The sequence below is a fragment of the Palaemon carinicauda genome, chromosome 40, assembly GCF_036898095.1.
Source record: "Palaemon carinicauda isolate YSFRI2023 chromosome 40, ASM3689809v2, whole genome shotgun sequence".
NCBI classification, from domain to species: domain Eukaryota; kingdom Metazoa; phylum Arthropoda; class Malacostraca; order Decapoda; family Palaemonidae; genus Palaemon; species Palaemon carinicauda.
In genome coordinates, this window is record NC_090764.1 from 37,662,328 (window position 1) to 37,679,827 (window position 17,500).

Genomic DNA, 17,500 nt, shown 5'->3' on the forward strand with positions numbered 1-17,500 from the left:
AATAAACACACATTCTGTCATTCATCCTTTGAATCAAGAGTGATAAATGAGTTATCATGGAAGAAATTACAATGAGTGAGAGACAAATAATAATAATAATAATAACAACTAAAATTATCATTGATAAGAATAAGTGGACTGTGCGTTGGTCCCACGTGTCAGACAGTTTCACTAGATTTGGAAATCTCCTGACCCAATGTGACATAAGATTTGAAAGAAAGAAGAAAGATTCGTAAAAGAGACAGAAGAGAGAATAAACAAAAAAGCATCACAAATGCCGTTATTTTTTGTTTTGTTTGTCTATTATTTATGAAGCAGATCTTTTCCAAGATGCTACTGGAAGAGCATCGTTTAGAAATTATTATCATTTATTCATGTATTTACTATCTGTTTAGGTAGGTGAGTGATTGTAACTCTGATCGCGTTTTACTCGTCCAGACAGATCGTTCGGACCAGCACTTCAGAGACCATGTAGGGATCCGCGTTGGATGAAGGCCTGCGGTCTTCCAGGTACCCTTGTTTCTCTTCGGCGACGCCTCTGGGAATGCGGATGGAGCATCCCCTATTGGCGACACCTGCGGAGAAGTCGTGAATAGAAGATGTTTCGTGGAGTCCTGTGAGACGCCTCTCGTTGTCCTTCCCTTCCTTGGGGTCGTAGGCTTTGATGTGACGAATGTGATGTCTGGAAAGCTTGTCAATGGCTTTCTCGATTTCCACAATACCATTGGGATCCCTCATTCCCTTAGTGGAGAAGTTGGTGTGCATTCCAGCGCCGTTCCAGTCACCTGGAATTGGTTTAGGATCCAATGAAACGACAACGTTGAAGTCTTCGGCTACTCTGTGGAGGAGGTACCTGGCCATCCAGAGGTCATCACCCATGGTGATGCCTTCGCATGGACCCACCTGGAATTCCCACTGGGCGGGCATTACCTCTGCATTTTCTCCTGAGATGTTAATTCCAGCGTACAAGGAAGCCCTGTAGTGAGCTTCCACCACATCCCTTCCATATACTTTTCCAGCACCTACACCACAGTAGTAAGGACCCTGGGGGCCTGGGAAACCGTTCTTGGGCCAGCCAAAGGGATGGTTATCCGTGTCGAGTAGAGTGTATTCTTGTTCCATACCGAACCAGGGATGCTGGTCAGCTGCTCTCGTGCATGCTTCCAGGCACCTGTGACGGTGATTAGTGTCTGCAGGCTTCTTATTGTGTTTATACGTTTCGCAAAGCACCAGTTTATTATCTCCTAATCTGAAGGGGTCGCGATATAGGGCGACAGGGTAAAGGTAGACATCGCTGTTGCTGCCCTCAGCTTGGCCAGTTGAAGAGCCATCGAAATTCCAGATGGGCAGTTCTAGAAAAAGAAACAAAAAGGGGAATAAGTATTAGTTGTGCTTAGCCTATCAAACAACAGTTAATCATAGAAATTTCTTATGTTTTCTCTTAAATATCCTTCCTAACCAGCATATAAACTTGGCTACCTGGATTATATAAGTCTATTGAATATGCTAAAGGCCACTGTAAAGTAGGCGTACATCCATTTTATAACCAAACGTCCACTTCTCATCTCTCGATTTTAAAAACTTTATGGATAAATTCGCTGATTTCATCACTATTCTTATGAATGAATCTCTCTCTCTCTCTCTCTCTCTCTCTCTCTCTCTCTCTCTCTCTCAAAACTGAAGCAAAATAGAGTGAAAATGGGAGGTGAATGAAGAGGCGTGGTAGTGCCGGATTAGAAGATCTAGGTTGTGGATGGTCCTGGGCTAGAGGAAGGGCGGGGGACACCGGTAGGGGTGTCAGTACCTGCTGTGTGAGTATTGATCAGCCACTGAGCCCCTGGCCCCTTCGTCAGCACCGAGTTTGGGATAGAGAAAATCCTGTCGCTCTCTTTGGCAACAAGGACCAACACCCTTGGCAACCTCTCTCCCATCATATTGACATCTTTTAAGCTATGGCTCCACTCTCATTCATGTGCCTTTATATTAAGTTTTTAGTATAATTTATTGCATATTTTATGTATCTACATCATAATCTACTTCAAGATGTTTTTTTTTCCCAATTTGTGGTTTTTGTGATTTGTCAGATATATATATATATATATATATATTCCATGAATAAGGTCGTGAACGCTAATATTATTTGTTAGTTTTTTCTGTGCAAGAAGAGTTTTGCTATTAATGTGCGACCTCTGAATATTTATTTGTTTAGTTAGTTTTATTTAATAGTTTTATTGTTATTATTATTATTATTATTATTATTATTATTATTATTATTATTATTATTATTATTATTATTATTATATTATAAACAACGGATCCGATATGGGGTGCTTATCAAGATATCGTGATGAGCATATTCGCCCGACTTCTACATTAAATATGATTAAATTAGATCATTTTTATTTCATTGCTAAGAATTAACAAGAAATAATATTCTACTACCTGTGTATATCCTATTTTCCTTATGAATTTATCATACCCTTGGGTTGGTACATTAATCTGATTATTGAATTATGATTTATGCATGACTATTTTTATTTCGTCTGCAACTTATTTTAATGCATCCATGTATGAAGATTGCATGTGTAGGAACATGTGCATTCAAATTTCATAAATCGAAAATTCCTAGTTTTATATATATATATATATATATATATGTATATATATATATATATATATACCTGTATATCTATGCTTGCGTGTATATATCAGCTTTACATTTTTCCCACCCACCCTAAATTTTAAATATTTCCATCTTTTTAAATATTGATGACATCAAAATATTAACTTTGCAATGGGAAGCATTGCAAGAAATTAGATGCAAAGAGTAGGTCCAAACAAGGTACTGCTTTAGAAAATAGAATTAATTTACCTAACTCGATTGGTGTGAAGGAAATATCCTTTTTCAATTGCATATGTACGTATAGAAACTCGATTCTTTTTTTATGTGGAAGATGAATAGAAAAAAAGCAAAGAGGAAACGACAATATTGACTCTCTCTCTCTCTCTCTCTCTCTCTCTCTCTCATATATATATATATATATATATTATATACTGGATGTTTTTTTTTAAGAATCTTTTCTTTGTTCTTAACTAACTCTCTCTCTCTCTCTCTCTCTCTCTCTCTCTCTCTCTCATATACTGTATGTGTTTCGTCAGAATCTTTTCTTTGTGACCTTAACTCTCTCTCTCGCTCTCTCTCGTTTCCTTACTCTTTCGTTTTGGTCTTTAATGCGCTTTCCACTCCCCCCCCTCTCTCTCTCTCTCTCTCTCTCTCTCTCTCTCTCATATCCTGTATGTGTTTTATTTTCAATCTTTTCTTTGTGTCCTTAAGTAACTAAATCTCTCTCTCTCTCTCTCTCTCTCTCTCTCATATACTGTATGTGTTTTGTCAGAATCTTTTCTTTGTGACCTTATCTCTCTCTCGATTCCTTAATCTTTCGTTTAGTCTTTAATACGCTTTCCACTTTCTCTCTCTCTCTCTCTCTCTCTCTCTCTCTCTCTCACCTGAAGGGCTCTTGGGAATGAAATTGACGGTCCTCGTCTTGGATCTGAGGTGTTCCCCGGATCCATCCACCCACACGTACATGACCTGGCACTTGTCATCGGGAATGGGTAACCTCATATACCTGTCCAGCACGGTTTTATTCGTGGCACAACTACTGTTTCCGACGGAAAACATCTTGGCGGTTTCTGGAAATAGAAAAGTACATTTATCAGGATTAGGTTAAACGCCCACACACATATTGTATATACTGTGTTTATACATACATATATATATATATATATATAATATATAATATATATATGATATATATGTGTATGTATATATACATATATATATATATATATATACTGTATATATACACAGTATATGTATATATATATATATATATACATATATATATATATATATATCTATATATATATTTATGCAAATATATATATATATATATATATATATATATATATATATAATGATTTACAATCCGTAATTATCATCTAAAGGAACATTCAAAGTAAAATTTACAGGCATTAGATTCAATTCTATCTAAATTAGCATTCTTATTGGACCTATTTTTATTACTAGTAGGGTTCTAATTATATCAAATTGCGCACAACATTGTGACATTAACTGAAATTTTAATAAAAAACATGAAAATAAACAAAAGCAATTGAAACAAAGGTGACAAATATGAAATTTCTTAAACAAGAATTATAAGAACAAGATAACAATGAGAAAGAAACAAGATATGGCGGCTCAAAGGTTAATGTCTGGCCAAAGGTTTGTTGGGTTGCTATGTCATTTAGAAGTGTTTACTAGGCCTACCAGATCTGTTAGGCCTAAAAGACCTGGCAAGGTCGTTCAGAGATATATGGTAATAGCTCAAAGTGGCCATTTCATATTTTCGAGCAATCTCGTTTCGGGAGAGTTAAGGTTATTAGCTGCATAATTCTGATGAAGTTACTAATATTTCATTGTTATTTGACTTAGGTGGTTCAATCGTACACGTCTGAAATCGATTATTTTAAACCTACTTAAATTTACCGACGTTTTTGAAGAGCTGCTTTTAAAACGCATAGTAGTAAGCAAGTGTGTGTGTATATATATATATATATATATATAAAAGATGTAGAAACGTACATAGATTGTCCAGCCATATATATATATATATATATATAAAAAGATGTAGAAACGTACATAGATTGTCCAGCCATGCCCGAAATTAACATGAAATTTTCGAGTCTGGTCTTGTTAACGAACCTAGCTATAAAATGGAAAATCTTAATGTTTCTTTTATCACATATAGACTACAGTGTACGGGAGACTTATAATAATCCTCTCTCCCACCATGTCTTCATTTAAGGCAGCTCTCAATGCAGGTTGCTTATCACAAGGAATGGGTACCTGAGAGTCAGCTGTTATTTCAGTCAAATTAACATTGTCTGTATTCGTAATGGGACATAGAATTATAAATTGCTTTTGCTTTACATCTAAGTAGTGAATAATAACGTTAAGAGATATGAAGAGTTGTCTGGTGCGTAATGTGTACCTTGTACCTCGGTCTATGGATTAATTCAGAGTAATTCAATGTCACGCTACGCTCACGGTACATCGAGCGCCTTACCTTTGTTACGCCGTTTCTGTCTGAAGTTAAACAAAAAATAACACAAATTCCAATCGGGTACTATCTGCTACTATCCGTCCTCTGCTTTCCCATTGAATGGGGGAAGAAATCTATACCGAAATTCAGGTTAGCAGGCCTTTATATTCGCTTCGTGACGTCATGTGCCCATGCGCAGTGCAAATTAGAGGTATCCGACTGGCAGCGTTCGCTCCCAACGATTTGCTAATATTCCCGTCTGCTCTCGTTTTATCTACTTTATTGATAAATCCTCTGTTGCTTATTGTCGACTGGTTCTATTTAATAGACATTTAGAATATGAATAGTGATATATTTGAAACAGAAGACAATTTTCGCTTAGAGTTTAAAAGCGTTGGGAATGTGTGACATATTGTAGTCTTGGCAACTCATTCTGCAAGCCCGCGCGTTAAGTCGTAGCAATAAGGTCTAAATTTGAGCGTCAACTGATTGGGGCACTATTTAATAGGTATTGCTTACTGTCTTTTATCTCCCTCTCTCTCTCTTTCTCTTTTCTTCCTCCACCTTTATACCAGTGCGTAGAATCCTCATAGTCGGACTCAGATAGAGCTCGGCCTTCGTCTTGATGCTGTGTTAGTGACCGTTGTGGTGATGCTGCAGCCTGTCGTCTCTTAGAGATGTAACAACGTTTTCCCCGAGATGTTTTTTCTCTCACGCGATGTTTTTACTCGAACGTCATTTGTTCGTATGAATTAGCCTAGTTTTTGTACGACACGCACGTTATTAATGATGCATTGTATCAATCGCTTCAGAAAATATAGTAAAGAAACCATGTTTGTCTGGGTTTCGTCGCTTAACAAGAACGTTGCTATAGTTACCATCGCAACGTTTTAGGTAAACACTGGCAGCCTTTCCAGTTCAGTTTGTACGAGAAAACTGGATAGTATTTTTTCCATGGACACGTTTCTGATTTTGTGTGTCATTTGTAACTATTTCATCTGTAATTAGGCTTCAAAATTAGTTTTATTTTATATCCCAATTCAATCATATCTTTGCTTATCCATACACAAAACAAATAGAGTTTAATTTCAATGTACTCCTCCAGTGCTTTCTGTTTGAATATTTCATTTTGCCATTGCCGAGTGATTTCGATGTAGGATAGTTTAGAGTTTTGTTAGTACTAAATATTTGGATGTGTCTGCCTTGGTCAAATTGGCAGGGATTGATCGATTGTTAGGAATGATTCTGGCTGAACAGATTGCAATTTTTATAAGTAACCTTTTAATACGTTTGTTAACCAAAGATTCTTATGTATATGCAGTGCAATTCAGGTTAATATGTTATATCTCATCATCATAATCATCATCTCCTCTTACGCCTATTGACGCAAAGGGCCTCGGTTAGGTTTCTACAGTCGTCTCTATCTTGAGCTTTTAATTCAATACTTCTCCATTCATCATTTAATTCGCGCTTCATAGTGCTCAGCCATGTAGGCCTGAGTCTTCCAACTTTTCTTGTACTATACTTGTAGGAACCAGCTGAACGTTTTTGGTGAATTAATTTTTCTTTGGGAGTGCTAAGAGCATGCCCAAGCCATCATCTACCCCTCATCATAATCTCATCCACATATGGTACTTGAGTAATCACTCTTATAGTTTCATTTCTAATTCTGTCCTGCCATTGAACTCCCAATATCCTTCTGAGGGCTTTGCTCTCAAATCTACTAAATCTGTTGGCTTATTTCATCCAATAATTCATTGGAATTTATCTCGCTTTCGTTTGCCAAGTCTTACACGATATTTAGAATAATCATGGTTTTTTCTCAGGTTTTCCTTTTTCTATAAGAATGTTTTTTCATTCCTCCTTGTTTATCCTCGTTAGGATTTTAAATATTTTCTCCTAAACATTTATTTTTATATTCGGAGTAAATAGTTTTTAGAGTCTCTTTGGGAACGTTTATTATAGATTTATTTGGCTGATTTGTATATCCATAGTTTTGAAAGTCTAATTAGGTTTAATCCTGGGTAAAACTTTTATTGAGGGGTCACTTTCTTTCTTGAAATAAAAAGTTTATTAATAATAAAATAATAACAATGATAATAATAATTATGATCTCCTACTACAGAGGACGTGATCTCGGAATTGTTTGGAGCTGAAGCAGATTCTGGGGGAAGCAAAATAGGATTTATGGGATGATGCTCTGTCGACCTACTAACTGTGCATCTTATCCTATTTGATCCCTCTCGTCCCATTTTCTTTTTTTGCATTTTTATGCTTCCACTCTTTTTTTTTTTACTACTGCCTCTTCTCCTTTTTTCCGCCTTAGTTTTTTTTCGTATTTTCTTTATTTATTTTTTTATGCTAGTTTATACATCTTTTGTGTTCCAGTTCCAGTTATATCTTTTCCATTTATTGTGTCCCTTTTTATGTACTCCTAATCATTTTTTTTTTCATGATCTTTCTCCTATCTAAGTTAATTCTCCTTTTTTTTTTTTTTTTTTTTTTAGCCGTTGTTCCTTCAAAGTTGCTTACTCTTTATTTTTATTCTCGTTGTAAGCTTCCTTTTGATATGCATCATCTTTTTCATCCTCTTCTTTAGTTTTTATTCTATTTTCTCTCTGCTTTTATTATGACTATAGTATTTTTTACTTTCAAAATTTAATATTGTTTGTGTGTATGCGTATGTCTGAGAGAGAGAGAGAGAGAGAGAGAGAGGAGAGAGAGAGAGAGAGAGAGAGAGAGAGAGAGAGGAAAAGAACGTTTTTCAGCGTCTAACGAAAATACATGCTACATATGCTTAAAAAGCTTTGCATACAACTGTTGATTTGCGTGAACATTTAATGACTGAAAACAAAGGATTCATGTAAGAGATTTTTTTCACATTTATTGACAAATAAATCAATTTTGGTGTTGGAGTTTTTATTACTGCTTAACAAAATGTAAATATGACATTAATGATGATAACTATTCGTACATAAGAATTATTATTATTATTATTATTATTATTATTATTATTTTTATTTTTATTATAGTTATTATTATTATTAATTATTTTATTAACAATCAGTAAAATGTTTTTATTATTTTTAATAATAATAATTACTACTACTACTACTACTAATAATAATAATTGTTATTATTATTATTATTATTATTGTTATTAATAATTATAATTTTTATTGTTGATATTATTATTATTTTTATTATTGTTATTATTATTATTATTATTATTATTATTATTAATTAAATATAATAATGATAATAGTAATAATAATAATATTTATTATTATTATTATTATTATTAATATTATTATTATTATTATTAGAGTTGTTTCGTCTTGGATTTCTTTTTCATTCTTTGATTCGGTGACATCTCCAATAGTTTCTAAATAACATTTACTTACCATTACCACTTTTCTTAATATTCAGATTTATTCCCCAATTTTCTCCATACTTAGTTTTATCTTATGTTTACGCTTTCTTATGATTTTCATTTTGTCATATTTTTCATAAATTTACACAGACGGCCCTTGCTAGTGCAACTCTCCTAAACTTAATCAGTGTATTCAGATGTACAGTTGGACACAGGAATTCCCGGCACACCAGGCTCGGAGGAAGTGCACCCTGTCTCACCGTTATTGCACAGCAAATGACTAAACAGCTAGTGTAAGGAGATATGGGATCATTGGTCGGCGGTGCTACTTACAGGAAACTCCGCTCAGTAATGGCGTGACAGGGTGCACTTTCTCAGACCGGAGTGTGCCAGAAGGCTAATGTGTCCAAGTGTATATTTGAATACTGCAGATTAAGTTTGGGATTCTCTCTCTCTCTCTCTCTCTCTCTCTCTCTCTCTCTCTGGTGGATATGCGAGGTGTCTCACACTGAGGGACCTGGGCGAACCCAAACATAGAATAAGGCAATAAGGCTCTCTCTCTCTCTCTCTCTCTCTCTCTCTCTCTCCTTATTCATGTCATCGGATTTGATGTTTTTGAAAGCTGTTCTTTTCTTTTTAATGGCTCACGTTTGCCCTCTTAACCATGCCGACCCCATCAGCCCCCAACCACCACCCCAAATTAAGAAGTAATTATATAAAATCGATGAATTTCCTTGTTTAATGGTTGCCATATAAATCAAAGAAATGAGTTTCGAAAGAGAGATTATAGAGGACTTGAGATTGATTGCTTTGAAAAGTACTGACATCTTATGAAATTGTAAACTATAATTTAAGATGGTGGTATGGTGTTATGACATTTTTTCTTAACTAAATGTAATTATAGTTTACATTTTTATATCTTTTTTATTACAGTAAAAGTACTATAGTCCATTTCTTTTAGCGAGGCAGATTTGCACCGACTCGCAGCGGTGCCCTTTTAGCTTGGAAAAGTTTCTTGATCGCTAATTGGTTAGAATTATGTTGTCCAACTAATCAGCGATCAGGAAATTTTTCCAAGCTAAAAGGGCACCGCTGCGAGTCGGTGCAAATCTGCCTCGCTAAAAGAAATGGACTATAGTGGCTGGTATAGTGGAAGTAGTAGTGATGGTCTGGTTATCATCTTTATTATTATTGACGTCAATTTCTTAAATACTGGGTAAAAGAGACAATTAAACTATGGTAAGCAGCTCTTCTAGGAGAAGGACACTCCAAAATCAAACCATTGTTCTCTAGTCTTGGGTAGTGCCATAGCCTCTGTACCATTGTCTTCCACTGTCTTGGGTTAGAGTTCTCTTGCTTTAAGGTACATTCGGGCACACTATTGTATCTTATCTCTCTTCTTCTTGTTTTGTTGAATTTTATATAGTTTATATAGGAGATATTTATTTTAATGTTGTTACTCTTCCTAAAATATTTTATTTTTCCTTGTTTCCTTTCCTCACTGGGCTATTTTCCTGTTGGAGCGCTTGGGCTTATAGTATCCTGCTTTGCCAACTAAGGTTATAGCTTAGCAAATAATAATGACAACAACAACAACAACAATAATAATAATAATAATAATAATAATATTAATAATAATAATAATAATAATAATAATGGGTAGGTGCAAGTGTCCTTGTTGCAGCCAATAGGGTGAACACGCAAAAGGCAGACTGATTGTGTCATTTGTTGCATATATCAGAAACACCTCTCTGGTATCAACATTGATTGCGTGCATTATCAATTTATGCTGTTGTGTAATGAATCAGTGATCTGTAAAAAAAAAAAAAAAAATCTTGTGGTTATGCGTTGAGCACTCTTCATAGCACTAGATAATTAAAAAGTGGGTGGCTATGCTTTTTTTTTAATTCTGTTAACAATACTTTTGATTATTGGTTTTATCAACACAAATTCATGCTTTCTTTTATCTGTATACTGAGATCATTTTATAAACAAACATGTGATATAGGGTGTTTAAATTATCAATTTATAAAAAAAAAAGTAGGCAGCAGTACTCGAACAATGATTAACAGATTTACATTTATAAACTGTACAACATAGATACATAATTCATGCCTGAAAAATTCAGCCATTTTGGAAAGTAAAAAGTTATTTTTGACCATAAATTTTTCGTATTCGAAATTATTGCAATATCCTGTTTATAATGACTTCAAGAAATACATTTCAATTATTGTCATCACCATATCGACTGTGCTGTTAGCCTTTTCTTATTTTTCTTTATCTTTTTGAATAGTAAAGAACCGATGTTTCATTTTTTCAAGAGAGTATTTCTGGGAACCTTTGAATGGTGAGAGAGAGAGAGAGAGAGAGAGAGAGAGAGGAGAGAGAGTGAGAGAGAGAGAGAGAGAGAGAGAGAGAGAGAGATAAATTCAATTAGGTCTATAGGAAAAATCACATATTAATTATAGACATGGAAAAAACCATAAGGAGAAGTAAAAGAAATTGCAGAGAAGGACGATCTATAAACGAAGTGATTGAAAACACATTAAATCGAAAGATAAGTAAATGAATGCAACTCTCACAGAGACTCACAGATCGGTAGAAATTATCATTTTATTACAATGGTTCCTCTCGGTGCTGTAAGCCACAATTCACGCCTCTCTGTGGGATTAATCGTAATAAGTGCAATCTCATATTATAAGCTCATGACGTCATGGGTGATAATTTGTGAGATTAAAAGGGAAATTTATATATATATATATATATACATACATATATATATATATATATATATTTACATATATGTAGTATACTGTATATATTATAGTATATATATATATATATATATATATCATATATGATATATATATATATATATATATTATATATATTATGATATATATAAAGACGACTAGAGGAATTATAAGGGCGTAGTGGTATTACTTAATGTACTGTTGAAAGTATATGGTATGTGGACTGAACAAGGTAAAGGACGCATTAATCAAAGGTATGCTATTCAAAAGCTATACGAGTGATCTGAAGGTGAAGAAAAAAAAAAGTTGTAAGTGGTGACTAAGGGAGGTATGGATCTAGGGTCTAGGAAAAGCATTTGATTCAGTCAATAGACTCAAGGTGGAAGGTGATGAGAATGTATTATAATGGTGATAGATTATTGTGATCAATTAAAAGCCTGGATAATCTATATAAGTGATTATGTTTTAAAAAAGTCAGTGAATGGATTAGATGATAGGTGAAAAGGGCGTATTGGATAAGAGAGATTTTAATATCCTGGAAGCTGATCAGTGCTTCCAAAATATGATTTAAAGATGCTGAGTGAATTTGGGCTCGAAAAGATTCTGATTCGCTTAAAACTAAAATATTGGCAATTTTACGGCACATAAGAATAAATATGGCGGTGACTTGTGTTTTTCTTTTGTTGAACCCCTCCCTGTTAAGGAAAACGATGCGATATATATATATATATATATATATACATACATACATACATATATATATATACAGTTTATATATATATACATATATATACATATATATATATATATATACCTACAGTATATATATATATATATATATACTGTATATATATAAATATATATATATATATATATATATATACATATATATATATATATATATACTGTATATATATATATATATATATATATATATATACTGTATATATATAAATATATATATATATATATATATACACTGTATATATATATATGTGTGTATAAAGTCCCTACCACCTTCTAAGTGTCTCTTTGTTTATCATTCTGTATATGCAACTCACATTAATCAAGTAGCTCACTTTTCTCTTCTGAAAAATTATGAACCGTTTTTTTTCAGTTTCCAAAACCTATTAAGAATAAGTCCTCTAGAGAGTTAGAAGACCTCACAATTACAAACAAGGTCCTCGTATTCAAATTCTAATATTTCTTTAGACTCGAAAGTGGTTAGAGTTCCACAATTGTGAGTTAAAAAAAAAACACTTTTGTTTACACCTATCAAGTAATGTTTGAAGCGAATACAGATCTGTCTCCTCCAGCACCATGGCAAGTCAACCAATCCAGAACTTATGGCATAATGACACAACCTTGTCAAAAAAAAAAAAAAAAAAAAAAAAAATTGTTGACTCCTATGTAGTAATGTTTTGAAACGAGAACATATCTATCTTCTTCAGCACCATAACTTATGGAAGGAAGACACGACCTTGTCAGAATAATGATAATTTAAGGAAGAGCTAATTGTAGTTATTGACAGAAAGACAATTAGTCAGTCAGTCAGTCATGCAGCGATTGTGGCTATTCGCCCGGGTAAGTTGGGGACGAAATAGTAACACGTATAATATTTAGCATCCTTTATTCCTTTGCTGTAAAAGGATGAAAAGGATACTGGAGTCGATAAAAATGAATCTTGGGTGTTATTAATAACCTCTTTTCTAACAATAAAGATGATGGTAAAACTTTGTGTGTGAAATTATTACCGAGGTAATAGGATCGCTCTAAGGGAGGTCAAAGAGGTCGTAGGTCTTGGTTTCTTAGAACATTTGTTTTACTTATTATACCAGACGTTTTTAGCTTTATTTTTATTTGTGTATATTTCATTTTGAATTTTGTGTGTAAGCAAGGTTCCTCACATGTTATTGATTCCTCATACGTAAGTCTTTTTATCTTCCGAAAAGGGTTATTTAAACAAATGACCTTAATTTGGTCGCGAAAGAACTTAGCCACTGACGAAATTGATCGAAAATTAGATCATTTTGATTAGCAACAACATTCCTTTCCCTTAGATATATTAGAACAAAGTTTAATTACTCCATTGTTCTTCTCATGGGAATCCTTATCGTCATGATTATAAACCGTACTAAGATAAACTGTAACGACAATAACATTGTCATGATTATCATGCATCGCTCGTGCTACGATATGTGACATACTTTAGATGCCTCCCAATAATCACTCATTAGCCAAGTTCTTTTGTTTGTTTGGATGACGTCACTGTTCGAGCTATCTTTGTTCGCGACTTCACACAGCAACGGAGCTGGTTCTCGCTTGTTACTTGTTGCTGATCAGATTTATCAGATTGCATATTACAATGGAGGGGCTGATTTAAATCAGCTAAAGATTTCGTTTTATTTCAAGTTTCGTTCGTTTTGTGTTGATCTATTTTATCATTGTTAATATTCTTGTTACTGTTATTCTTCTCCGATGAAACTACTCTATCGCTTTTCTCGTTATTATTATTATTATTATTATTATTATTATTATTATTATTATTATTATTATTATTATTATTATTATTAACTTAAATATAACACCACGGCGTGTCTATTGATCCTGGGTATTAAAAATCCACAATTTAAAATATTTAAAATATTTTATATTGTATATTTAACAATAGCAGGAGCTTTCACATTTTTTACAAAGTGCCTCTTCAGCTAAAGCTGAATTTTTTAAAGTACAACGCATATAATTGTGGATTTTTGATACCAAAAATTATTATTATTATTATTATTATTATTATTATTATTATTATTATTATTATTATTATTATTATTATTATTATTTATTATCATTGTTATTATTATTATTATTATTATTATTATTATTACTATTATTATCATCATCATTGTTATTATTGTTATTATTATTATCATCATTATTATTATTATTTATTATTATTATTATTATTATCATCATCATCATTATTATTATTATTATCATCATTATTATTATTATTATCATTATCATTATTATTATTATTATTATCATTATTATTATTATTATTATTATTATTATTATTATTATTATTATTATTATTATTATCATTTCTGACTACTGCTCTAACAGTTACCATAATGAAACTAAATTGAATTTGACAAGTAAAATACTTTCATATCCGGTTCCATTCTGGTTTAGTGTGGTTACGACTCCCACCTGTTGCTCGAGAATGAACCGTCATCCTGGGTTTGAGTCACGGAGGTCGGGTATCTGGCCATCCATCAATCTAGGAAACAAATTTGCATTATTAAACCATTAGCTTATGTTTAAGGAGTTTTAATTTCTTTGAGAACTTGGCCAACATTTGTTTGATGTAGGACATTAAAAAAATTTGTTTTTATATATTGTTGATATCAAGTTAATAAAAACTCCCTTTCTTCTTCTTTAATTCGTGACTATCATAGATCTCTCATTCATTCACCCCCCCCCTCTCACCGTTACATCCACCAATTTACTCTTCTATCAACTTGGCTTTACATATACACACACACACACACACACACATATATATATATATATATACTGTATATATATATATATATATATTTATATATGTATATATATGTATGTATATATTTATTTATTTACATATATATATATATATATACATATATATATATATATATATATGTATGTATGTATATGTATGTATGCTTATGTGTGTGTGTTCATTTGCATATTAGTTATTTATTCATTTCCATTTTTATTTATCTTATTGTTCTTTCTAGGCAAGTTCAAAGTCTCCTACATGATGGTGTGCCTTTTAATTAAAACGAATATTATCCATGTACTTGCGAAATTGATAAATGGCCTTGATTTTGAATATGTGAACATAGACATTTAAGAAAGATAAATTCGTTCATCTATTTAATTTTCCTTTATAATTATTTGGTATTCTTCTTCTTATTATTATTGTTATTATCATTATTGAGTATAGGAAACAGGACTACTGCCTTCACAGTGACAAGGAATGAAACTGCATAAAATATCGCGCGCAATATAAGAAAATATAATAGAATTGTGTTATCAAAAATGTCTCGTCTGTATCACCAATATTATAACCAGTATGACTCCACAATTGTTTCTTTTATTCCTCATCCTTTTATTTTTGTAATTGAAAAGTATTGATGATATATGGTACTTAAAAAGAATTAAAATATGCGCCTATGGCTCAGTTAGCCTTTAAATAGACGGAAAATAACTTTCTAGTAAAAGGATCAATGGTGGCGATTGTTTTGTAATCAGACTAAACGAATGAAGAAGAATGAGAGCAATAAATAATAGTCAATGGACTGATGTAAGTCTTTTTATAGTTTAGATATGAAATATCTGTTTTGATGTTACTGTTTTTAAATATTTTTTTATTAATTGTTAATTATTCCTCATATCGTTTATTTATTTCCTTATTTCCTCTCCTCACTGGGTTATTTTTCCTTGTTGCAGCCCTTGGGCTTATATCACCTTGCTTTTCCAACTAGGGTTATAGCTTAGCTAATAGTAATAATCGGAAGAAATCCACTGCAGATGAAGGATTAGGTTAGTAATGCATTGGTTGCTATCGACTTACGACTATTAAGGTAACCCCTCAATAAGGTTTAAACTTTTAAAGAAATTACTTTGATTTAGGTAATTTTCATGGTTTCAAGGTAATTTTAAGGTAATTTCGGTTTTACTAGCTTGAAATTTAAGGAAATTGAAAAAGGTTTTTTGGTAATCTAATGTAAAAAGCAGTAGTATTTAAGGTAATGGCCACATGGCACATGCTCGAGTTTAAACCCTGCCCCTCAACATTCCTTCTCATATACCTCCTCCTCATTACGGCGTCACCTCATTTCCACTTTATTTATTTTTCTTTTTGTATATTATAGTCTTTAAGACCGCCGTCTATCTTCGTCTTGTATTCATTTTATCATCATTAAACATAACTTTCTTCATCATCCATTCGATTTTTTTTCTCTTTTTCTATCGTTTGTTGAACCATGCTGGTCCTTTAGTAGAGAGATTGTTAAATTATTTTAACAAATTGATTTACTTTGTCCTCAGTAATTTGCTAATTTGGCCGTCAGTCATTACAATATCGAGAGAGAGAGAGAGAGAGAGAGAGAGAGAGAGAGAGAGAGAGAGAAGGAAATGCGTCTGGAGAAGTGCTTCATTGCAGGAAATGCATGATATATAAAGTATAATGAATATATCCTACTTGAGAGAGAGAGAGAGAGAGAGAGAGAGAAGGAAATGCGTCTGGAAATGTACTTCATAGAAGGAAATGCAGCTGGAGAAGTGCTTCATTGCAGGAAATGCATGATATATAAAGAATGATAAATATATCCTACTTGAGAGAGAGAGAGAGAGAGAGAGAGAGAGAGAGAGAGAGAGAGAGAAGGAAATGCATCTGGAAAAGTGCTTCATTGCAGGAAATGCACGATATATAAAGAATAATAAATATATCCTACTTAAGAGAGAGAGAGAGAGAGAGAGAGAGAGAGAGAGAGAGAGAGAGAGAGAGAATGTCTGCTTTATCGACGCATATATCAAATTATGGAAAATTATGGTCGGTATGATAAGGATAAGTGGATGATGACCGTAATGGATGATGATGATAAAAAAAGCCTTTATTAATGAGAAGAAATTATGAGATTAAATTGTTAATTAGGAAAATGGTATATGAAGTGGAAATACGAATTGATACCATGATTCTGTTTATGGTGATAATAATGGTAGTAGATCCTAATAAAAATTCAATTAGAAAGGATACGATTCCGTTATCAGTACGATAAAAAGTCCTAGAATTGGGTGATTGTGATTATATCGAAAGTTAAATATTAGGATAGAAAATAAGCGAACTGTGGCAATGTTAAAGGTTTTATTATAAAGGAAAATGTGATATAGAGGACAGCAAGGAAATAAAATTTTGGGAAGTGATGCTGTTGACGAAGATAATAATAATAATAATGAGTAATATTGATGGTGACATAAATATTTTATAATTTAGGGAATAATGAGGATAATGGTGGCAATGAAGGTTAAGTATTGATTTTATTTACAACGTGATTGATAATGGTAATTGCGACATAAAAAGAATAACACCAAGGGATAAATGTAAGTTTCGATGATAAAATTGAAGGAAAACTAGAGTAAGGAAGACGAAGAGTGTTATTACAAGGAGAAGTAGGAAAGAAAGTGAGAGAGAGAGAGAGAGAGAGAGAGAGAGAGAGAGAGAG

At 32.7% G+C, this 17,500-nt stretch overlaps 1 protein-coding gene and 1 long non-coding RNA gene across 2 annotated transcripts in view; one reads left to right on the top strand and one right to left on the bottom strand.

Moving 5' to 3' along the window:
* The window catches only part of LOC137631648 (glutamine synthetase-like), a 5,556-nt gene extending 267 nt beyond the window's left edge, over positions 1 to 5,289 (bottom strand). The window contains exons 1-3 of the mRNA XM_068363520.1: positions 5,130 to 5,289; positions 3,508 to 3,693; positions 1 to 1,352 (exon numbers count right to left, since the gene is read on the bottom strand). The exon at positions 1 to 1,352 is cut by the window's left edge and continues 267 nt beyond it. Of these exons, the coding sequence (XP_068219621.1) occupies positions 427 to 1,352; positions 3,508 to 3,682 (1,101 nt within the window). The 5' untranslated portion in view covers positions 3,683 to 3,693; positions 5,130 to 5,289 and the 3' untranslated portion in view covers positions 1 to 426. The remainder of the gene's footprint in view (positions 1,353 to 3,507; positions 3,694 to 5,129) is intronic.
* Positions 1 to 17,500, top strand: part of LOC137631656 (uncharacterized) — a 384,363-nt gene that overhangs the window by 276,604 nt on the left and 90,259 nt on the right. The window lies entirely within an intron of this gene.